We start from the raw sequence: 26,277 nt of genomic DNA, 5'->3' as shown, positions 1-26,277 counted from the left end.
CTTATTACCCCATACAGTATGGAGGACCAGTGAAGGGGTCACTGTATAGAGGGACCAGTGAAGTGACTATAAAATAATTAGACCTAGACAACCCCTTTAAAGAGGTTGTCTATAAAATAGAGCCTTAGCCTTAAAGAGTTTATCCACCTTTCTAATATTTATGGCCTGCCCTTAGGAAAGGTCTTCAATATCACATCTGCAAGAGTCTGACAGCCAGGACCTCTGCAGATCAGCTTTTCCAGGACAGTGCGGCCACAGGTAATGTTGACAATTCATGCTGTTCGCTTGCCATACATAGTGTAGTGGTAAGTTTAGGTAGTGCAGGGGGCACATTATATGTCAGGCGAGCAGCTTGGCATTGTTGTTACAAGAAGATGTGGTGTCTCAGTACAGCTGATCTGCAGGGGTCCTGGTGGTAAGATGATAGAAACAACTCCACTGATGGGACCTAGACATCCCAGTCTGGCTCTGCTATGTATTATATATTTTCATGCTAGTTATGGCACTATTAGGACAGATATTATTTATGTAATACATATACTAAATAATGCCTTGGTCCTACACAAGCTAATATTTTCACAGACACCTCTATCCTCCATCTCATCTCCATTCTAAGTTAGGGTTAAATCATTTTCATGTCATTTGTCTGTTATCACCAACACAAATCTGATAAAAAAATATCTCACTATGTCCAGTGAATAGACACCAGCCATAGTACATGGGAGCTGAGAGGAGTCTACATCTTTGCAGTGTAAATGTATGCGGGGCCCACCCACCTATTTATCACATTTCCATTTCTGCTGATAAATACATTTCTAACTTGACAACCACTAGTGAACAGCAGATGTAAAAGATAGGAGCCCTCTAGTGGCAGGATTTTCAAAGGTTTTTGGGGTGAAAAACAACAGATTTGCAATTATGTTCAGGTGGTGGTAATCTATGAATTGAGCATAAATTGTATGAAAAGTCATTTAAATGGCTTACATACTATATTTAACCTGGGGATTGTTTGTCTCCATTATAATATGAATTTGGTAATAAAGTATTGATTTGTATACATATTACGATTAATATATAAATTCGACAATATATACAGATACACAGGAACTGATCATGTCAATGCAGCAGGACCACTACTGTCCTTTAGAACAGCACATACTATGGAGTGTTACAGTAGGTGGGATTTCCATGAATTGCAGGCAAATGGACTACTTATTTTAGCTCGTAGTAAACAATATATATATCAAAAGCAAAAATTCAAATCTGCTACATTAGTATCACTTTAATTTATTAAACGGCTTCCCAATTTGACTTTTCATACTGATGACCTAACTAAAGGAAATGTCATTATCTGTCAGAGACCAAGAACTGGACTCCATACAGATTAGCAGTCATAGCAGCCTGCAAGTGCTGGTTGCTGCTAGTGGATGGGGGGACACGTGAAGCACCGATCCTATTCCAGTAACAATAGCAGCACTGTACTTCCCCGAACCACCGCAGTGGTCATTAGTATGAAAAATAAGTTTGGGACCAGAAATCTGCGTTAAAACACTAAACAAATGAGATTGTATATTGTATATACTTGCCTGTAACTGTTCTTCTAGTGCAGCTGTAGCCATATCTCCACTTGCTTCATCTACCACTACAACCATGTGCGTAAGGGAGTTGACTCTTACTTGTTCTTGCTCTAAGTCATCTTGTAAAGCCTATAAAAATACACAGAATATATTTAAAGGAATTAGTTTATCTCTTTATTATACAGCATGTAGTCAATAACTAGTCATAACCACTTAGGATAATATACGATAAGGATAATTCTCCGCTCTGCTCCTACCGATTAGCACAATAAAGTCTACAGGCACTTCCAAATCTGTCATCTAACAATGCATAGAGTACATTTTAACCCTTACACACTATTTTGGCTGTTTAAATGCTCATCATTTTTTCAATATACATTGTATAAATCAATAATACAAGTGAATGTAGATTAGAAAACTGTAAAAAAAAAATATAGCTTTAATAGACATAATAAACATAATAAACATACCTTTACCTACAGCCAGCCATGCTGCAGCCACAGGCTGAGAATATAAGCAGCTAAAAGGGCAGCAACTCAAGAGGAGAAATAAAGCACTTATGGTTGTCTGTAGGCAAATCTGGCAAATCTGATCCACCTCCATGCACTTGTAGGGTGATTTGCATATTCATAAAAACATGATTATCTCTGCATTACTTCATTGTGTTCTGACCACAAAGTCTTACGCTAGGTTTACATCCAGTACACAAAATATACAAAACAGATAGAATACTAACAATGACCGACTGGCATAGTGGGATAGAGGGCCCTGCCCGCAAGGGCTTACAAACTATCAGGGAAGGGGGATAGAGACAGAAGGAGAGGGGGGAGGCTGTTCAGACAGTGATGTGGTGGCAGTAGTGTTATTAGAGGTTGTAGGCCTTCCTGAATGTGTCGTGGTAGTGAGTTCCAAAATATTGTGGATGCAGAATGGAGTAGGAGGTCTTGTGAGGATCAAATGTTACATGCGGGCAAGTAGCAGATTAGGTCAGAGATGTATTGAAAGGACAGGCTGTGGATGGCTTTGTATGTCAGCGATAACATTTTGAACTCAATTTTCTGAGTGACGGGTAGCCAGTGAAGGGGTTGGCAGAGGGAAGCGTCTGATGGGGTGAAGGTAGATTAAGCGAGCGGCCCAGTTTAAGGTACATGGGAGGGTGGCGAGAGTATTTACTGAGAGGCCATGGAAAAGGGTGTTACATTAGTCTAAGATAGATAGTATGAGGATGTGGACTAACAGTTTTGTAGTTTCAGGTTTGAGAAAGGAGATTCAATGTATATTCTTGAGTTGGAGGCAGCAGGGGGTGTTGAGGGTTTGGCTGTGTGACTTAAAGGATAGGTCAAAGTCAAAAGTTTTCCCAAGGTAAGGGGCCTGTGGGACTGGGGTAAGTGTGGTCCCATTAATTTTGATAGATGGGTCACTTAGAGGGGCTGTGTGAAGTGGGGTATAGATGATGAACTCTTTTTTTTTTTCATGTTGTGTTTGAGGAAGTGGGAGGAGAGGAAGGAGGGTATGGCTGCCAGACTTTTGACGTTCACTGTTTCCCAACATGTATATTTATATGTACAGTATATGTGTTTTCAGACATTAATTGGGTAATAGATTGTGGATACCTGCTGTTTTAAGGACCACTCACATCACAAGTCAGCTTGTTATTAACATCTGTTTGTGGGATATCTTTGACTTCTGCAAAATTTGCTTGGTTTATTTTCTTTGCTATATTTTTTTTGCAGAAATAAATCATTGTATACCACAGTTTAATACAGGGGTGGGCAATTAATTTTCCCATGGGGCCACATGAGAAATTGTTCTAGAGGGCCATGCGCGTCGTGGCAAATTTAGCTCCACCCACTTCTCTGCTGACTCCTCCCATTCTCAATAATATTTCCATGTGCCCCACAAAGTAAAATCCTCCTATAGTCACCTTAAAATCATACACCCCCACATTATAACGTTTTCCTCCAAATGTCGCACAGTATTAAGTCCCTCTCCTGGTGGCCCAGTATAAACCAGCAGAAACTAGAGGGGACATTAAACTGGGGCAGCTGGAGGGGGACATTAAACTGGGGGCAACTAGAGGCAGACATGTCCCGCTCCAGCTACCCCCCATGGTTTAATATCCTCCTCCAGCTGCCCCCGTTTAATGTCACCCTCCATCTGCCCCCTAGTTTAATGTCCCCCTACATGTGCATTAAGTTTAACTGCCCCCCTAAATCTGCCTCTAGTTCCCCCCTCTTGCTCACACATGCTGTCTCTTCTCTCTTTATCATCCAGCAGCCCCCATAGCCGGCAGCTTGCAGGAAGCACATAGTCCTGTGTAGCTCCGCCCACAAACGAGTCATAGCCTATCCTCGTGATAGGCTGTGATGACATCATCACAGGTCCTTGAACATCTTCCTCCTAGTTTAATGCCCCCCTTCCATGTGCATTCAGTTTAACTGCCCCCCCCCCCCATCTGTTCCTAGTTCCCCCTTCTTGCTCACACATGCTGTCTCTTCTCTCTTTATCATCCAGCAGCCTTCATTGCCGGCAGCTTGCAGAAAGCACACAGTCCCATGTGGCTCCGCCTACTAACGAGTCATAGCCTATCCTGGTGATAGTCTGTGATGACATCATCACAGGTCCTTCAAAAACCTTCCACTTGCTATGCGAGCCGGACAGAAGCAGTCAGAGGGCCGGATGTGGCTCGCGGGCCACACATTGCCCAGGTCTAATTTAATAGGTACATTGTGATTTTGCTATAGACTACCGTACTATATTTTACCGTGGACTGCAATATCCACATCTGTTTTATATAATATAGTAAAATAGGGTGGGGTGAAACCTACTTTATAAAGGACAGATGGCCCTTTTTTAAAAAAATCCACCTATTCTAATGACTAAGGGTACTGAATGCCCAAAACATGTCAAAAAGTATAAACATGAACCAATAAAACTCTGTTTTATGGGCCCTGAGCAGTACTGGAATTCATTGCCTACTGATTATTGTGCAGTAACGAAATTATATTGCACATGAAACATTCTAGGCCATCTTATACTTGGATATCTAACTGGCAAACTGAGTGCTGTATATGCATTTACTTGTACTAAATGTATTTTTAAAAAGAATAAATAAAAAGACATTATATAACAATTGAACAGCGTTCCTTCTGCCGTTAGGCAATATGTTACACTGTGTACTTATTAACAGCATGGTTGTATCGGGCAATTCAATAGTCATCTGCTTGTGTTAAACACTGTCTTTCTATTTCATAATGAATGGCTGTAATAAGACTAGGCTAGACTAATTATTTTCCCGTCTCATTTTAGGCTTTTTACTCTTCAGTTCTCAAACAACTTATGTTAAAGATTTTAATGGATAATCTTCTGAAGGGCAACAGGCTTTTTAAAAGGCTCTTAACAAGGAACCTGAAGGGTGAATTGCTTGTATACTGACATAATTATTTTTACTTATTTTATCTTTCACATTTACTATATTGCAACATTTACTGTTTTTTATGCTTAACAGACAATTGAACAATGTCTATAAATTCTATGAATTTAAACAAATTTTGTTCATCCTGAACTTTCTATTTCAGCCACTAAGTACAACATAAATAATTTCCAAGGAAACAAAACAGCTTGGTTGACTACTGTGTAATGCACATAACTGAACAGCTGTAAAATGAATATTGCTCTTCTACTGCATATTGATACATTGCCAGTTTTCTTTCAATAGCTTATGTGTTATAACATGTAGGCAATATATGTATTTTGCTTTAGGATTCTGCTTGGAAAGTGTATTATTGAGTGCCTTGTTTTTTAACCATTATTCCTCTCTGTTAGTACACGTTGAGGGAAATCGCTCTGGTAGATTCTTGGTAGCAGTGCAGGAAACAGGGACACAGAGACGGGGTTGCACTCAAGTTCAGAATTTATTCACTTATGGTACACAAACTGCCTTTACAAAGGCACAAACAAAACAAAAGCCTTCTTGGCTGAGAACTAATAATGACAAAAGAAACTGTACCCTGACTATACAGGAGCCCGGCTGCCAGACTCTTGCTCTGGTAACAAGCACAGGTGGCACAGTACCTGCTCTGTAGATTTGGTCTGGACAGGTCAGATTTGTCAGTGTGGTGCCACCCTTCCTAGTCCTCACACACAGACTATATCAGGCCTTAATTACACAGCTGACCTCCCTGGTGTGGGTCTTTACCATACACCCTTTAACTGCCTGGCTGGAACATACCTGTTCTCCCAGACCACACCCTTCACTTTCTCACAACGTGCTATGAGCTATCTAGCCAAGAGTACAAGGAGAAAGAAAGGGGGCTAGATTAAGAACAAAGTAGTAACATTACTTCTTTGCCATTACGTGTTTGGGTTTTCATGAAATGGGCTTTTGCTGGCACATCAATAAGGGAAATTATAGTATTTCTGGCTGAACAATTTGGGATATATTTTAAAATAAAATTATATTGGTTAGTGCCTTGTTTTCTTATCATGAAATGAATGAGAAACAATTTTAGGTCTTGAACACTGTTTTTTACAGTAAATAGAAAAAATAAACTGAATTAACCAAGGAATAACATATGAAGGTCAATGCTAGAAGATTACACTGGCAGACAACTTGTTCATTCAGTTTGTCCTTGCCTAAATAACATAGTCATATTTGCAGTAAATTGACTTTGGATAATTCATACTGAGTACTGTATACCATATTGTTTTTGTATGATTACACAAAGCCTAGGGTTCACTCACAAGTAAAGGTGAAAAGAAAATTATAAAAGGAACTTCAAATTATTTTCCTGTGCTATCTTAAAGGAATATTCCCATCTGAAGGATCCAATCTATACTTCTAGGTTATGTAAATTTAAGAGTTTTCCAAAATACATTGATTTAACAATGTTGCTTTGTTTGCCTGCTATGTTAGATTATTCCTCCCATTGTTTACACAGTATTTCCACGATACATGGCCTGTATCTGATAAACAGGGTGAATGATGTGAATCAATGCTCTCTGGGGAGACTAAGTTATCTTGCTGCTCTGTGGTCAGAACTATCAGTTCAACTAATTGCAGTTTGCTGGTAAAGGTTTGGAGTGTGTGATTTTTCAATGTAAACACAAAGATAACACAGAGTTGTTGTTTTTTATTTTTTTATAGAAGCATGGTAAGTCTTCCATACAAACCTGTGTAACGTAATACACACTTACTCTGCTAATCATTTGATCTGCCTTTATATTAGATATCTAGTAATGATAAACCCTCTGGTAAATACAATGTCTATTTCTATTGTGATACTTCATAGTGTCCTGTTCATCAAACAGTCAAAGCCTATTCTCCCCAGCTTGCTGAAGAATACAGGAAATGAGAATAAGAGAACCCCTATTCATATTATTGTACATACACTTGTAGGAATGAACAATATCATAGGGAGAGCTATAATGTGGTAGAATAAATTTACTAACAGTCATATACTCTTTAACCCTGTGAGTTTTCTTAATGGCTATATGCCATATGAACTTTGCTGCAATTGTGCTAGTAGTCTGCATGCCGACTAGGAGAGCCCATGAACATTGTTTGTTCTTTATAGACCATGCTATTTTCCTATAATGATTGGAAGGCATTATATAGTATATAATAGCACGTTCACATATTAATGAATGGATGCAGCCAGCACTCAGCCTGTGTCGGCGTCCAGCTGCTTAACCCCCTGCGCGCCAGCTGCGTCCATTTATTCCTATGGGAGCATACTATTCAAAACAGCAGTTTCGAATAGTATTCGCTCATCTCTAATGTTTACACCTCCCTGTTTCGCATCTCATTTTGAATTTTAAATAATATAAAAACATGAGTGATTTTAGTTACAGTGATATAATGTGTTTATCTTTATGTCCTTAATCATTGTTATTCATCTTGCTTCTTTTGGATACCAAGCACCCACAAAATGTCACCTTTTTATGCAATTTTTATTGCCCTCTTCACTCTGATGTTTAGGAGGTCAAGCTTTTTGACCCTCTTTTTTTCTTTTCTATTTAAACTATAGGATTTTACATGCAGAAGGGGAAACTGCTAAAAAATGCAAAGTCATAAATTGACCAATTATAGCGTTAATCCTCATTTACACACAGTTGATTCATGCAGTGTTTCTTAACAGGTTAGGTGCTCTTTAAGTATTTATTAATCAAATGAAATAACTAATCTAGTTAAAGAATGACTCATCTCACTAAGAAGAAAGAAGAAATTAGTATACATTTTATTTCAGTTTTCCTACATTGTAGTTACATTTCAAATTGATCAATATAGAAATATACTGGGACTTTTTAGTGGAATCCTTTTTCTTATGTAATAACATATTCTCATGATCTTTGTCATGAATGTACTATAGCCTAACCACCCACTAATGTTACCAAATACATGTTTGTTCAGTATGTACAGTACATTACAGAGCTGGACTAAGTGTAAAGACAAAGCAGTTCTGTTAAGAAAGTGCCCCTGGAATAAAGCAGAGTAAGGGAAATTCAAGTATTGGTTCTAAAACTAGTTGATGGCTGCAAAATTGTTGCAACATCACAGATAATATTCACTTTTATGTTAATATATTGATGTTTAACTTTTAACCTAAGGTGACTTTTATGCTTCATAAATTCTTTTTTTATAAGGAAAAATATAATCTTAATATATAGCTGAATGTAAAAGAAAAACAGCAGTACTCAGCTGTAATTCTCAAGGTTACTGTTTTATAAGAATAGTGGTAATGGACCAGTTGTTGCTGTGATACACAATAATAACAAAGTCAGTATTATTCTTTTTATAGCGTCTCTACAGGAAAATATTGTCTTATAAGGGATTTTACCTCTATATAGGTTTAATTGTTTTAATCCGCTAAAATTGGCTACATAGTTATTTAAGGATTTGAGTTTTTCAAAATATCTAAAATAGTTATTATTCAAAAGGGCCATTTAAGACTTATAAATATGTAGGAGCCTAAGATCAACTAAAGTGGTAAAATACAACTTTAACTGCAACTAATATTGGTGTGGGTGGCTGTTTGTGTAGAGCGGTTATTGCAGTCACAATGGAATTTCTAGCTTGGGCTTAGAATATACTGCACTAACTAAAGCGAAGTTCAAGTCAAATGGCATATTTGGCTTTATATGGAATTGCAGCTCAACTTCAGAAAAAAATGACACTGTTCACTAAACCTATTCTGTACATTTTACACCATGCTTTGCACTTTTGAATAGTCATCTCATTATCATTACAGTGGGAATTAAAGTGATTGATTACACCTCTGTTAGAGATGAGCGAATCGAAGCTGACAAAGTGGATTTCGATCTGAATTTCAGGAAATATTTGATTTGCATTGAATCCATAATTCCTCACACTTTATGGTAATGAATCGCATATTTTCCTAAAATGGCTGCTGCACGTTAGGACATGGGGCAAGGAACTCTCACAATGCCATGTGTGCATCCAATCAGCACCCAGCCAGCGCCGTGATGTCACAAATATATAAATACTCTCTGCCATCTTGGATTCAGGCATTTTACAGTGTACTTAGTGCAGTGAGAGACGTCATCAGGCACTAGGGAAAGTGGTAGAAAAGACTTGAAAGTGCGGTCTTTCACACTACAGTAAGATCTTGGACCTCTGCCTGGTTCTTTATACCTTGCACTACCATCGACTTGTAAGGCTACTTTAGTTAGTTGGTCAGTTTTAACCCCATCAATGGCCAAATAAGTGAAATGTGCAGTGGTTCTAAGAGCAAAGCCTGTCATGTGCATGTCATACTGACTCACTGTATTATTTCACTACCACAGCAGTCTCCCTATGTGTGTTACTGCAAAGTACAGTGTTCTATACCACCATACAGGTTCTCTGCAGCCAGAAAATAGCTTTTTTTTTTTATTACGCGAATAACCGTACATTAATTCAGATTGAATCGTTTAGGAAAATTTGGCAATTGGACAAATCTAATCTTTTAAAAATTCACTCATCTCTAACCTCTGTTATATGGTATGACCCACCATTTACAATAGGATATATTATAGAGGATTATCTACTCTCCCTCCCAGTACAATGGTTTCTGTACAGGCCATAGAACATGTTTAAAAAACTGTAACATGGAAATCAATGAACCATCTTCAGACTATTTCTGTCTGTCTATGTCACTACTGCAAAACATACCTCTAAGGTTAAATTCACATTTCTGTTATTAGAGCCTGTTGGTCTCATCCACCATAGGATGACAGCAATGGACTTACCAGTCCTCGAATGACTGATGAAGACTGCCTGCATTCACTCCAGTGTAAAAAAAAAAAAAAAAAAAAATTAACAAAGCTTTCTTCCATCATGAATGTTTACTTTTCGAATGGAAGAAAAAGTCCTGAATATCTCCTAAAACAGATGAGAGCAGTGGGCTATAAAAGTAGAAATGTGAACTAAATGCTGCTACTAGAAGCTTCAGCAAGATCTCAATAATCATGTACATAAGACAGAATTACATAAAAATCCACAATCAGGAACTAAAAACAGATACAGATTACCAGCCGTACAATTTTCCATGATGTACTATTACGTCATGATGCGGGAAGGGGTTATATATATTAATAATGTGAGAAGCTATAGTTATCTCACCTATAAAGCTGAGCCGACACAGATGTGAGCTTGATATACAGTGGCTTTCAAAAGTATTCATACCCCTTGACATTTTCACATTTTCTCACCCTCCAACCACAAACTTAAACATATTTTTGAGAATTTAAGTTGTAGACCAATATAAAGTAGTAGATAATTGTAAACTGGAGGGAAATGATAAATGGTTTTAAAAATGTAATCAAATAAAAATCTGAAAAGTGTGATGTGCAAAAGTATTCAGCCCCCTACTTTGTAGAGCCACCTTCCATTACAATTACAGCTGCAAGTCTTTTGGGGTATGTCTCTACCAGATTTGCACATTTAGAGACTGAGATTTTTGCCCATTCTTCTTTGCAAAATAGCTGAAACTAAGCCGGATCAGAGGGAGAATGTCTGTGAACAGCAATTTTCATGTCTTGCCCCAGATGCTCAATGGGATTTAGGTCTGGACTTTGACTGGGCCAATATAACACATGAATATTCTTTGATCTAAACCATTCCACTGTAGCTCTGGCTGTATGTTTAGAGTCATTGTCTTGATTGAAGGTGAATCTCCTTCCCAGTCTAAAGTCTTTTGCAGCCTCCAACAGGTTGTCTTCCAGGATTGTCCTGTATTTAGCGTCATACATTTTCTCAACAACTCTGACCTGCTTCCCTGTCCCTGCTGAAGAAAAGCCTCCCCATAGCATGATCCTGCCACCGGCATGTTTCACAGTGTGATGTTCAGGGTGATGAGCAGTCTTGCTTTTCCGCCACACATATCGCTTTATATTTAGGTCAAAAAGTTGAACTTTGGTCTCATCTGACCAGAACACCTTCCTCCATGTGTTTGCTGTGTCCCCTATATGGCTTGTGGCAAATTACAAATGGCACTTCTTATGTTTTTCTTTCAACAATGATTTTCTTTTTGCCACTGTTCCAGAAAGGCCAGATTTGTGGAGTGCATGTCTTATAGTTGTCCTGTGGACACATTCTCCCAACTGAGCTGTAGATTTCTGCAACTTCTCCATAGTGACTAAGGACCTCTTATCTGCTTCTCTGACCAATTGCTCTCCATCTGTAACTTTAGGTAAATGGCCATGTCTTTGTACGTTTGCAGTTGTAGAATACTTTTTTGATTTTTGGATGATAGATTGAACATTGCTCTTTGGGATGCTCAAAGCTTGGAATACGTATTTTTAACCAAATCTGTTTAAAAGTTTCCACAATTTTATCTCTGACTTGTCTGAAGAGTTCCTTGGTCTTCATGATGCTGTTTGTTCACTAGTGCTCTCTAACAAACCACTGAAGCCTTCACAGAACAGGTGTATTTATACTGGGACTAAATTACACACATCTGGACTCCATTAACTAATTAAGTGACTTCTAAAGGCAATGAATTGTATTTAGGAGTATCAGAGTACAGGGGACTGAATACTTTTGAATGTCACACTTCAGATTTGATTAAAATTTTGAATACGATGTATCAATTTCATTCCACTTCACAAATATCTACTACTTTGTGTTGGTCTATGACTTAAATTCTCAATAAAATGCATCTAAGTTGTGGTTGTAATGTGACAAAATGTGTACAAGTTCAAGGGGTATGAATACTTTGCAAGCCACTGTATTGTTTTCTACATCAATTCTAAAACATTTTTTTATCAGGAGTACACAATGTTTTTTTTTTGTGATAAGAAATTCTCCATTCCTGCCAACCTATAATTTTGCACTTCATGTATTCACAAGTCCTGGATTTTAACCACACTATCTCTACAGGCTAAAATATAGCTATTACTTAGGAACATAACCATTCTGCACTTCAAGACTCACTAAACTTTATGCAGAAGCCATTAATATATGAAAACAAGCAGCAAAGCTCTGGTGTTTCCTTCTGGCAGAAGTCTCCATCGGTTGTGACCGTTGAGGCCAATCAGTGTTCTCAGCAAAGGACACGGAACATGATTACCTGTAGAGATGAGCGAATAGTATTTGAAACGACCGTTTCGAATACCACGTTCTATAGGAATGAATGGACGCAGCCGGCAGTGGCGTCCGGCCGCTTAACCCCCTGCGCGCCGGCCACTCCCATTCATTCCTATGGGAGCGTGGTATTCAAAACTGCCGTTTCAAATAGTATTCGCTCATCTCTAAATGCGAGATATCACAGTGCAGCAGGGATTGATGATGGAAGATGCCGCAGGACTGCTCCAAGAATAGCAGGGGAACTGAGCATGCTCAGTATGTTCAGTTCCCCTGCTACTGCACCAGCGCGGGATTACAAGCAATGACGCCGTAAGAAGAAGACAAGGAAGACGAAACCCGAGGACATCGCTGCAAGAAGAAAGAAGATGTGGGCGTGCCTAAAGATGGCGTCGGACCATGCATGCCCGCTCAGCATGCACGAAAAGGTATGATTATCATGTTCTGTATTAGGGTATTATTTTAAAACGGAGGGGAGGGTAGTTTAATATAACATTAGCAATCAATGCCTGAAGGACCATTTTACAGGCTATTCACTCATATGTGGGGCTCTATCAGCATAATTTTGCTGATAGAGCCCCTTTAAGATCAGACAAGTAGCATCTGTTTAACTGCCATTTTGTCTGTGTCCCAGTTGTACCATATATCTAAGTTATCCCAATCCACCACCAACTTGGAACCCTACACTGACCATCTACCACATAGCTATGCCCTCTTCATCACTGTGCTGCAATGGAATCTGCAAAATGTTTATTTGTTTTGTTGCCAAAGCCACTGTGAACAGAGAAAGGGCAAGACTAGCCTCCTGTACAGGGTTATCCACTTTCTAATATTGATGGCCTACCTTTAGTTTAGGCCATCAGAATTAGATTTGCAAGGGTCCAGCGTAGCTCCAGGTAATGTTACATGTCAAGATCCATTCATGTCACTAGCTGTACATGGTGTCAAAGTCTATCAAAGCCTATAACATGACACACTATGAATAAAGTAAAATAAACAGCTCCCTTAATGTCTCCTGTTATATTTTAGCGATATTTTATTGTAAATCATCGCCCACAATGCTCTTTACTGCAGCAAAGCTGTACAAACCTCTGTCTAAAGGTAATTAACTGGATGCACATCAGATCTTGCCACCCAAACACAAGGATTTGTTCTAGGATTCTCTGTGTAGAGGAAGTTTCTGCAGTCAACGGAGAATGTGTGCAGTCTATTGCTATTCACCTGATAGGAGTGGAGTTGCAGCTTCCCCAGTCACTCCATATCGGTGAATGGATTCTATTGTAGTGCTAGATGCATTGGGAAGCACTACCCAAAGTATACTTTCATATGTTATAATACTATAATTAATCGAAGCAATATAAAGAATAATAAATAATGATAATGCTGCATAAGAATAAAAATATCTGATTAAAATGAAGATAAACCTTATGATCTTCTATTTGACGCTTTATGTCTTCCAAGTCAGGGCCCAGAATTTCAGCCTCCATCCTCCTTGTCCTCGCCTCTGTTTGTGAAAGCCAATCACTTAACTGTTGCAGTTGTTGATTCTGAAGGTCCATCAACATTTTGTGCAAACTAAAATTAAATAAGAAATATAAAATTGTAAGCGGACATCTACATTTAATAAAAATCTGTACAGTATAATTAGAAATACAGGGGTCCCTCAAGTTACACTATTAATGTGTTCTGGGCAGACCACCATAGCCTGAGAAAACTGTATCTGAAGTCCATAATTCTATTTTTTACAAATTTAAAATATTAAGAGTTATTAACATGGTATTAACCGGTTAAGGACCAGGCCCAGAAGTACATTAAGGACCGGGCCTCTTTTTTCAAAACTGACATGTGTCACTTTAAATGGCAATAACTTTGAGACGCTTTAACTTACACAAGTGATTTTGAAATTGTTTTTTCGTAACACATTATACTTCATGTTAGTGGTAAACACTAATCAATATTTTTGTATTTATTTATAAAAAAACTAGCAAATTTGATGGAAATTTGGAAAAAATTGCAATTTTCAAAATGTGAAATTCTCTGCTTTTCAGGCAGATAGTCATACCATCCAAATACATGAATAAATATTATCTCCCATATCTCTGCTTTATATCGGCATCATCTTTTGATCGTCTTTTAATTCATTTTGGATGTTACAAGGCTTACAAGTGTAACAGCAATTTTCCAGATTTACAAGAAAATTCCTCAAACTAATTTTTTAGGGACCACTTCAGTTCTGAAAGGAATTATAAAGGCCTATATAATAGAAACCCCCATAAATCACCCCATTTTCAAAACTACACCCCTCAAATTATTCAAAACAGCATTTGGGATGTTTGTTAACCCTTTAAGCATTTCATAAGAATAAAAATAATATGGAGGTCAAATTTAGACATTTCATTTTTTTTTCACTAATACATTCATTTAGACCTAAAATTAACACATTCACAAAGGGTTAAAGGAGAAAATGCATCTCACATTTTGTTATGCAATTTCTCCCGTGCACAGAAATACCCCACATGTGGGTGTAAACTGATTTTTGGGCACACGGCAGTGCACGAAAGGGAAGGAGTGACACTGGGTGTTTGAACAGCATATTTTGCTGGAATAATTTTCAGGCACCATGTCACATTTGCAGAGCCCTTAGCGTACCAAAACAATGGAAACCCCCCAAAAGTGACCCCATTTTAGAATCTACACCCCTCACGGAATTCATCAAGGGGTATAGTGAGCATTTAGACCGTACAGTTGTTTCACAGATTTTACTAACATTGGAATGTGTAAAAGAAAAATTACTAAAATGTCACTTTATCCCCAAAGTTTTCATTTTCACAAGGGGTTAAAGGAGTAAAAGCCCCCCAAAGTTTGTTAAACAATTTATCCTGAACACGGCAATACCCCATATGTGGCCATATTCTGCTGTATGGGAACATGGCGGGGCTCAGAATGGAAGGAGCGCTATTTTGCTTTTGGATGGCAGATTTTGCTGGAATAATTTTTAGGTGCCATGTCGCATTAGCAGAGCCCCTAGAGTACCAATACAGTGGAAACCCCCTAAAAGTGACCCCATTTTGGAAACTACACCCCCCACAAAACATATCAAAGGGTAGAGTGAGCATTTTGACCCTACAGCTGTTTCACAGATTTTATTAACATTGGGACATGAAAATGAAAATTTACTTTTTTTCCAACAAACTGTCAATTTAGCCCCAAATTTTTCATTTTCACAAGAGGATAAAGGAAAAAAAGCTCCCTAAAGTTCGTTACACAATTTCTCCTGAACACAGAAATGCCCCATATGTGGTAATAATCTACTGTATGGGAACATGGCGGGGCTCAGAATGGAAAGAGCGCTATTTGGCTTTTGAAGGGCAGATTCTGCTGGAATATTTTTCAGGTGCCATGTCGCATTTGCAGAGCCCCTAGTGTACCAATAAAGTGGAAACCCCCTAAAAGTGACCCCATTTTGGAAACTACACCCCTCATAGAATTTATCTAGGGGTTTGGTGAGCATTTTGGCCTCACAGCTGATTCACAGATTTTATTAACAATGGGACGTAAAAATGAAAAATTACTTTTTTTTCCAATTAATCGTCCATTTAGCGCCATATTTTTAATTTTGCAAGTAGCTGAAGAATTAAAAGCCCCCCAGAGTTTGTTACACAATTTCTTCTTAACACGGCAATACCCCATATGTGGCCATAATCTGCTGTATGGGTATACGGTGGGGCTCAGAATGGAAAGAGCGTTATTTGGCTTTTAGAAAGCAGATGTGGCTGGAATAGTTCTCAGGTGCCATGTCGCATTAGCTGAGCCCCTAAAGTATCAATACAATGGAAACCCCCCATTGTGACCCCATTTTAGAAACTACACAGGTGACAGTAAACTGGAATTCACCAAGAAGTGACCCCATTTTGTAGGGACAATTTTAGGGCCTCTGCAAATGTGATGTGGTGTCCAAAAACAAAGAATATAAATCTGCACTCCAAAAGCACATATTGCTCCTTCACATCTGCGCCCTGCTGGGTACCCAAATAGCGGTGTATGCCCACATGTATGACACTGGTGTACCCCGGATAACGGACTTAATGCCATATGTGGGTATAAATGGCTGTTTGGGCACAGCCGGGCACAGAAGGGAAGGAGCGCTATTTTGGTTTTTGGAGCACAGTTTGGTTTTAGGACACCATGCCACTTTTGCAAAGCCCCTGAATTGCCAATAAAGTGGAATCCGCAGACATGTCACCCCATTTTGGACACTAGCCCACTCATGGGATTTATCAAGTGGTGTAGCGAGCATTTTTAACCCCTGAGTGTTGCATTTATTTAGTTTCCAGAAATGAAATCACAGCTGATAATGAGAAGTTAAAAATGAAAAATTTCCAGAGATTCGCCATTTTAGTGCCCGATATGTTGTGCCCAACTTATGTCAGCAGAGACACTCCAAAAGCGGGTATCCCGGGCACAACAGCTTTTAGAGCGTTCATCTCTGATACAAGGCGGGCACAACATATTACGCACTGAAATGACGTATTCCTGGAAAAATGGTCATTTTCACCTTTCACAATCAGCTTCGTATTCATTTATGGATAATAAGTTATAGCAACACTTGGGGGTTAAAAATGCTCTCTGTACCCCTGGAGAAATCCTTCAGGGGTGTAGTTTCCAAAATAAGGTCTCATATCAGGGGATTCCACTTTACTGGCGTTTCAGATCTACAAAAGTGTCATGGCATCCAAAAACCAAACCGTCTGTGCTCCAAAAACCCAATAACCCTTCTTCCCTTTTGCGTCCAGCTGTGCCCTAATATCAGTTTATACTCACATATGACATTACGTCCGATATAACGGGTACACCAGTGTCATACATGTGTCATAAACTGCAGTTTGGGCGCACAGCAGGGCGCAGAAGCGAAGGAGCGCGATGCGGCTTTTGGAGTACAGATTTTGATGTTTGGTATCTGGATGCCATGTCATGTTTGTAGAGCCTGTAAGGTACCAGAAAAGTGGATTCCCCAAAGGAGTGACCCCATTTTGAAAACTGCACCCCTCAAAGAATTTATCAGGGGGTGTAGTGAGTATTAGTATCCGGACGTGACTGCACAGCGGATGGCGAAGAGGGAATATATAAGCTGTGCGGAGAACATTGCAGACACCAAATTCCCTACTATGTCCCAGTAGCTCCTATGATTGGGGGAGTCACTCTGGGGGTCACTTTGGGGGTCACTTCTGGTGTTTTTTCGCTCATAAGCTGTAAATCTGAGGTGTCCCCTGATATTCGCTCGCACAGCTTATATATTCCCTATCTGCCGCAGCCAGTTGTGTTCTAATAATTTGGCGATTTTTGGGGGGTTTTGCCTTGACATTGCTAGATGCTATATTTTCTTTATTTTTCTGGTGACATGGCCATATAAGGGCTTGTTGTTTGCAGGATGAGATGCATTTTGTAATGGCACCATCTTTGGGTGCCTACAACTTACTGATTACATTTTATTAACTCTTTCTTGCTGGATTAAAAAAAAAAAAAATCAATCCTGCATTGAGTTTTACATTTTAAATTTTTCGCCATGCAGCGTACAGCATAAGTAACATGTGTCCTTTATTCTGCGGGTCGGTACGGTTACGGCGATACCTCATTTATGTTATTTTTTTATGCGATACTAAGTCTGCAGAACAAAAACACATTTGGGGACATAAATCAGTGATTTTTGCATCGCCATCTTCTGAGAGGCGTAACATTTTTATTTTTCGGTTGACAGTGTTGGTTGAGGGCTTATTTTTTGCGGGAAAATGTGCGCTTTTTATTGGCACTGTTGTGGGGTGAATATGACTTTTTGATCACTTTTTATAGCATATTTTGTAGGATGAGATGGCAAAAAATCATTATTTCCGGCGAGTTTTTTCCGTTTTTTTTTTCCGACGTTCACCGTGTACATTAAATATTATTTCAGTTTTATTGTACAGGTTGTTACGGACGCGGCGGTACCAAATATGCATTGCTTTTTTTAATTTTTAGTGCTTTTTTTATATAATTCATTTTGTATAGAAAAAAGGGATTTTTGGACTTTAGAACTTTATTACTTTTTTCATACACTTTATTTATTTTTTTTTAACTTTTTTTTAACTTTTTCATGTGTCCCTTTAGGACACTTGAATCAGTTGATGCTTTGATGAAAGCATCAGCTGATTCTACACAGTAGCAGACAGGACACGAGCAGGACATGAGCCTGCTCGTGTCCTGTAAGCTGCAGAGGAAGTGAGACACATCGCTCACTTCCTCCACCGCCTGGCAGGATCACCAGGTATGTGGGGGCTCCGGTAGTCTGGGGTCACTGGCCAGACCCCAGACTACCTTCTACTGACATCGGCACCCCCCGATCTCGCCGCGGGGGGTGCCGATCTGGTTAACTTGTCGGCGGATCCCTTTCGATCGCGCCGCGATGTTTGACGGCGCGATCGAAAGGGTTAACACGTCCAGTCAGACTCAGTTCCGACTGGACGTTATGGAGGAAGGGGTTAGGTGTTAGTAACACCTAACCCTTGTCCCCCCCGCACCCCTCCCCCCGCCAGAAAGGTACCTAAAGGCCGGACGTATTTCGGCAATAGTCCGGTCTTTAGGTACCAGCACATGAGGCCGTAAATTTACGTACGGCGGTCCTCATGTGGTTAAAGACTTCAAAATGTCCACAAAATATAAGGAAAGAAAGAAGATAAACATAAAATAAATAGTTTACACATGTAAGAAGTCAGAAAGAGCAACTCAAAACTGTACAATAGTTTCTACGCACATTTGTCACAGGCAGGCATGTACTGTGGTAGGTGTAGAGGAAGACATAGAGTGCAGTACATGTAGGAAATGTAGATGGCAGAATGGTACAGGTACCCTGTTTCCCCGAAAATAAGACAATGCCTTTTATTAATTTTTGCTCCCAAAGATGCGCTGCGTCTTTTCAGGACATGCCTTATTTTATACCGTTTACCATACAGGAAAAATATTACAAGGCTCCTGGCTGTCATGCCAACGTGACGTCGGCCCTGGAGCTTGCTGTCAAAATGGCATCTCCCATGCGCTGCCGGGAAAATGGTTCCTCGGTCAGCTTTGACCAAGGCACCAGAAGGGTTAATGCCCATGATCAGTGTGGGCATTAGCGGATGGTGTCTGCTGTATAGTACTTTTAGTTGAAGTAATAACTAATATTCTGCATGTATTCTGCATGTAAAGAGCGGTAAAATACATATATTACAGGTATATAGTACAAAATCACTGGTGGTTTATCTCAAAAAATCTAAATCACAGTTTTAGTAATGGCTGGATAATCTCAATAGAAAATATTAAAATGCAACTTTTGTTGATATCTGTTTAAAAGATTATGAATATATATAAAAATTGCTGGAGCAAGGATTAGCCAATACTCCTTGCAATATCGTAACAATGTTGCCTTTCTTTGCATTCTCCGGGCATGTTTCCCCAGTTGAAGCATCAAAGTGCCAACCACAAAAAATTATGTAAAAACTGCAGCTCCCGATGCCTTGATGGTAGGCACCAGTACTCATATGTTGGAAGAGCATAGCAGGAGAGCTGCCAAATGAATTCCCATTGAGGGAGCGTTCACAAAGTTAGACATGCAGGACTTTGTGTCTGTCACAAAAAAACGTTTCCCTGCGGAGAGGCTGCATATGGACACCAGCGGTTTGCTTTAAAAACTCATTCAAATGAATGGGTTTTAAAACTGACTGCCAGGAAGCCGTCCTGCATCCAATTTCCCTGTGGAATAGGATGGAGACCCAGAGGGCGGACACAGGCACAAGTGTGAATGCTCGCTTATATATTTCAGATGATGCATCTCTACTCTATCTGTATATAGGGCACCCTGAGTGTCAAAGCTCGACAATGCATTGTTAGAGACTGGAAGTTCTATTTGATCAGCAGCCCTTACTTGTCCAACTATTTGTGTGATATATATAGCAAATACTGACTATAAACTAAATTCAGTGACCAATTTGAGCCAATTCAAGCCAGGTTGTTATTGAACAGTTTAATATGGCTGAAAGTCTAGAAGAAAGATTTATCTAGACTTTACAAAAACACAAAGAAAGGCGACATTGTTGCTATATTGTAAGGAGTATTGGAGAATCCTTGCTCCAGCATTTTTTATAAATACTCAGAATCTTTTAAACAGACATCAATTAATGTTGTGTTTTAATATTTTCTATTGGGTATGTCCAGCCATTACTGAAACTGTGATTCAGATATATGGTTACATGTTCAACATACACTAACCACAAAGTTCAGGAGGTTTTGTGCATATGCAGTATGGAAAATTTGCTGGCAGAGTTGAAACCAGATGATAGAGCCCACCAGCAGACATGGCTCTTATGGAATCATTATTACTATTCTGCTGAATTCCAGTTGTCCATCCTCTCTGTGTCTTCTTGATTTTTCTTCCCTTTCCCCTTTCTACATCGACGTGATGTTTATCTACCTTTGTTCTTGTTCTTCACTAAGTGTTTGCTACTCATCCCCATCCTATGTTGCTCCTTGCTGCTCATCTGCCATCTCTTGTTCACCCAACCCTCCTCTCCGTACCCCTGCCTCCCCTCCATGACCCCTTTATTGTTGAGACCTTGTGTTATTTGTTTTTTTTTTTTTCTGCGAATTAGCAAAATTTCAATAAAATTCTTAACGTTAATAAAGTTGAGGAGCAACCAATCTAAGATTCCACCAATGTCTTTTAGTTCTCACGTATGAACCATACCTAGTAAATGGTATTGCCTATAAAGTTACATAAAGTGCAGGAAATAAAATGAATTCTCAGTTGGAATAAAGTATTTACTTTCTCCTACGTTGTTTTATCCTTCTATCCTGATTCTGATTTGTCTGTGTTTGCATACCAATGTTCTCAATTCAAACCATTGTGCATAACTGTGCTGTCATCTGCTATAACACTGCCTAAGGCTGTGAAAGTACAGCTGCTTCTTCTAATCTAAAGTCTGCTTGAAAGTGATGAGTGATTGACAACATAAAGATGAAATTGCTAAATCATATCTACTATGGATTTATGGAGTTCATTTTACTAATGAAAGATTTGGAAATAATAGATTATGAAATCAAAATCCATTAATAAACGAAAACCTGAGCAAAATGTACGTGAGCACTTTATATTCGGTGTCAATCATGTCATCCATGCCAGTCTTTGGTTGAACTTTTATAACTTTTAAAATGTTAATATTTGAATGGAAAAATTTTGGGATTGGATTGTGGAGCAGTAAGGACATGGTCATGCAGTATAATATAATTATTCTATCAAGTATAAATATACTGTTATGTAAATGATATGCTGAGTGGTGACAACAATGTTCACACCTTAAAGGGGTTATCTAGTTTCTTAGGGTCCCTTCACACAGAGTTTACGCTCCGTGTATTCTGTACATTTTACACGGGTAAAAATGCATGTGTAAAATGTAGTTAGCCATTGAGTTCAATGGCTTTTTCGTATAACGCGCGTCTTTTTGCGTGCGTCTGTGCGTGCGCAAAAAGACACGCGTTATACGAACATGCCATTGAACTCAATGGCTAACTACATTTTACACGTGTATTTTTACACGTGTAAAATGAACAAAATGAGCGGAGCGTATACAGAATACACGGAGCGTAAACTCCATGTGAAGAGGCCCTAATATTGATGGTCTACCCTTAGGATAGCTCATCAATATTCGATTTGTGACATCTGAGAGCTTTGCAGATTACCTATACTGTAATGTTTACATACCTCGAGCTGTACTGCTCATTCACCATACAAACCGTGGCGGCGAGTGTAGCTACTTCTGCACTGTGACATCAAAGTCTATGGAATAGCACTGCAGTACCTGCATTTATTGCTACAGTTTGTACAGCGAGTGAGCAGTGCAGCTTGCAGTATGTAAACATTACCAAGAGCTTTGCTATGTCAGGACAGGAGATCTTATACTCTTATATAACTTATATCTCATACTCCAGATGAAGTGTTGGTGATCATTGCATCCAAGACAAAAACAGGACTCATTGCTGAAGAAAATAGACCTTCATTCTAGCCTCTATTGATTATATATATATATATATATATATATATATATATATATATAGCCTCTATTACAATGATAGTCATTGAGAACAGTGGCACAAGATCAACGGAACACCTGTAGCTTAACGCCTGGGTGTTAGCCCAATGTCACATCAATGCTTTCTGTTTGTTTGTGTCAACACTGCTTATCGCCTTAGGCTTCAGATGTGATGTCCATTGTCACTTGTTGCTAAAGTGATTGCCCAGGGTCTCTGAGTTCCAGCAATCTGTCCTCTTACCTTTTGTGTCTTCCAATTTCCTTATATTTTATTAGCTCTTGTGAGCAGAGCCCTAACTCCTATTGTTTTATATTTAAATTTTCTGTTACACTGTAATGCCAACTACTGTCTGTTCATGTACCTTCTGATTTGTAAAGTGCTGGGGAATATCTTTACACCATATAAATAAAATCCTTATTATTCTGTCCCTCTCTGTTTGTGTAGCAATAACTGTCAGTCAACGGAGGCATCCCACACTCATCCCACACCCCTTGCTCATATTTTTGAGATTACATGTGGCTAAACAAACTTGCTTTCAATCTGGCTTCATGCTCCTCCAACTTGTCACAGATTTCAATGGGTATTGGTTGTCCTAGATTGGTAGAACATATTCGGAAAGTGTTAATATTCGGAAAGCACAATGCATAATGGAGACAGTAATGTTTTGAGACTTTTTGGATTGGAAAGGTTTAATTCACCTAAATTTGGAGGGGATAGGAATAAAATTCTATTGAAAAAAGAGGCTAGATGGATAATGTGAACTGATGCATTCAGTCCATTAGGTCACAACAATCGCAATGATCTTAGTATTTTCCTTTAATGATTAGTGTAATATAGAAAATGTGGAATATTGTTGTTTGAATTTTGTGTAAAAATAGTATTCAGATGGGTGTGATGTTTCCTTATTACCATTAAAATAGGGCTGGTGACACCACGGTCTTCTGACAGACACATGTTACAGACAGTATATACACACACAGCACTGTCCTGATGACATCATTACATCACTGCATCTTCTCAGAAGAGTGTAAAAGGAAGATGGCTGTGATAGGTATTGTACAACTGAGGGCTGGAGGAAGCGTTGACATACAAAGCGGCTGTTGCCCATGGAGTTTGTGCCTATGGTATATGTTTGCTGCCCAATGTTTGTCCTGCAATGAGCTGCTAATAAAGAACAAGAAGTTTTTAGAGAAACGTGGATGCTGCTTTGCTTTCTTCTATCTTACATGTTGTCACAGATTGGAGCTAGGTGATCAAAATTTGGATCATTTACAGATCTTAGCAACACCTGCTTCTTGATTTACATAATTGTATAGATAACTACTTTTTAGTATTGCAATTTCAATGTTGAAATGTGTATATTGTTAACTGTGTTTCAAATCCATTTTGGAGTACAATTATTGGGATCATGACTTCTACATTATATTGTGATAGGATTGTGACTACTATACGCAATATTGCCAGGTTGGTTCTACACAAGGGATTGTCTGTTGGGAACCAATTCTTGTTAGTCTTTTTTTCAGTTATACTTGGGACTGCATTGACAGGCAGGGCCGTACAGGGATTTCTATAATAGGGTAAGGTTTTGGTCAGGATTGTGACTAATTAGGACTATAATTCTAAAGTTAGGAATTGAGGGTCACATAGAATATCTTTTTAGTATGGAATGGGGTCAGTAGTCAGTCCCTCTCCCCTTCTTCATTCTAGTTCAACCTACTTACTCGTTTAGCCACCCTGAGATCATAGCTTCCAATTCTTGAACATGACTATTAGAACACCACCATCTACCATAAGGAGGTGATAAGACTGTTGGTTTTCCTTCCATGTCTCTGGTGGCCTCCATACCAATGTTTTATGATACTCTGCTGTTGTTTTGTTGGTAAATTTGTTAATCCTGATTCTGCTTTAATTATTTGGCTGTTGAGCATGGTGTATTTTAAGGGCATCTGAACTCTTGGTTTTACACTGTTATCATTAAACATTATGCTTTAATAATTGTACCCCCAATTGGATTATAGATTGTAAGCTCTTGCGAGCAGGGCCCTCAGTCCCATTGTGTGAAATGACTTTCTTTGTAATGTATCTTTCTGTCTGTATTTGAACCCTACAAATTGTACAGTGCTGCAGAATATGTTGCCGCTATATAATTACAATTTATTATATTATTATTAAATAAAAATTATTATCATTATTATTATTATTATTATTATTATTATTATTATTATTATAGAGTTTATACATAGGTAGGTCATTTGCTTATTTGATACTTTATGGATTGGATTTACTAGTATACTCCAGGCAAATTTATGAAAATGTGTAGAAATATTCAAAAACACGTGCACACACAAATATTGTTCAGCTGTGATAATAGTATACATAATAATTAGAGATGAGCGAACACCCAAATGTTCGAAGTTCGAAATCCGATTCGAACAGCCGCTCACTGTTCGAACGGGTTTCGAACCCCATTATAGTCTATGGGGAACATATACTCGTTAAGGGGGAAACCCAAATCCGTCTCAGGAGGGTCACCAAGTCCACTATCACACCACAGGAAATGATGCCAACACCCTGGAATGACACTGGGACAGCAGGGGAAGCATGTCTGGGGGCATATAAGTCACTTTATTACATGGAAATCCCTGTCAGTGTGCGATTTTCGCAAGCTAACTTTTTCCCATAGGAATGCATTGGCCAACGTTGATTGGCCAGTCTTCAGAATTCGGCCAATCAGCGCTGGCTCTGCCGGAGGAGGCGGAGTCTAAGATCGCTCCACACCAGTCTCCATTCAGGTCCGACTATCCCTCTGCTTCTACATATTCTCTGTTTAACCCTATACAACCTCCTCCCCCCCACTATGCTCCCATTACTATCATATGTACCCATTCTCTCTATCTTCATTCAGATAGTTGTTTACACCATGCGGAATATTTTGGAAATCCTTCTTTAGCAACTGAAATTGTTTAATCCATGATTGATCTTAGTTACTACTATGTTGCTCGCCGCCGAACTGTTTATCAGTATCTGTTCTTGATTGTTTCAACGAACTTTGTATAATTGTAAAATGCTCAATAAAATCAGAATTTAAAACATTCAGGTCCGACCTTAGACTCCGCCTCCTCTGGCAGAGCCAGCGCTGATTGGCCAAATTCTGAAGACTGGCCAATCAATGCTGGCCAATGCATTCCTATGGGTATGCGGTGATGCAGCTGAAATGAGCGAGTGCACACACTCACCTCTGCTGTGCAGAGACTCAGCAGTGTCGAGCCAGTTCTGCTCAACTACACCGTGTCCCGGTCGGCTCTGCTGTGCGAGCTTGGCACACACTCAGCTCTGCTGATTCTGTATACTGATTCTGCATACTGGCCAATCAACGCTGGCCAATGCCAGCAGTGATGCAGAGCTGAGTGTGTGCCGAGCTCGCACAGCAGAGCTGACCGGCACACGGTGTAGTTGAGCAGAACTGGCTCAACACTGCTGAGTCTCTGCACAGCAGAGGTGAGTGTGTGCACTCGCTCAGCTCTGCTGCATCACCGCATACCCATAGGAATGCATTGGCCAGCGTTGATTGGCCAGTCTTCAGAATTCGACACTGCTGAGTCTCTGCACGTCTTCTGTATCTCATTCGGCCAATCAACGCTGCTCAATGCATTCCTAAGGGAAAAAAGTTTATCTCACAAAAAACACAATTACACACCCGATAGAGCCCCAAAAAGTTATTTTTAATAGCATTCCCACATAAATAAAGGTTATCCCTAGCTATCCCTGCCTGTACATCTATCCCTGTCTCATAGTCACAAAGTTCACAGTCTACTATAACCCGGATTTGAAATCCACTATTCGTCTAAAATGGGGGTCACCTGATTTCGGCAGCCAATGACTTTTTCCGATTTTTTTCAATGCCCCCGTTGTCGTAGTTCCTGTCCCACCTCCCCTACGCTGTTATTGGTGCAAAAAAGTGCCAGGGAAAGTGGGAGGGGAATCAATTTTTTTTTGGAGTTTGCCACATGGTGTCCGTAT

At 39.3% G+C, this 26,277-nt stretch overlaps 1 protein-coding gene across 11 annotated transcripts in view; it reads right to left on the bottom strand.

The window, feature by feature from the left end:
- Positions 1 to 26,277, bottom strand: part of DMD (dystrophin) — a 1,873,751-nt gene that overhangs the window by 1,152,324 nt on the left and 695,150 nt on the right. For all 11 annotated transcript variants that reach the window (XM_075265063.1, XM_075265067.1, XM_075265060.1 and 8 more), the window contains 2 exons: positions 13,587 to 13,737; positions 1,587 to 1,706 (listed from right to left, as the gene is read on the bottom strand). In XM_075265063.1, the coding sequence (XP_075121164.1) occupies positions 1,587 to 1,706; positions 13,587 to 13,737 (271 nt within the window). The remainder of the gene's footprint in view (positions 1 to 1,586; positions 1,707 to 13,586; positions 13,738 to 26,277) is intronic.

The sequence above is a fragment of the Leptodactylus fuscus genome, chromosome 2 (genome assembly GCF_031893055.1).
Source record: "Leptodactylus fuscus isolate aLepFus1 chromosome 2, aLepFus1.hap2, whole genome shotgun sequence".
NCBI lineage: Eukaryota > Metazoa > Chordata > Amphibia > Anura > Leptodactylidae > Leptodactylus > Leptodactylus fuscus.
This window is presented reverse-complemented; position numbering and strand designations above follow the sequence as displayed.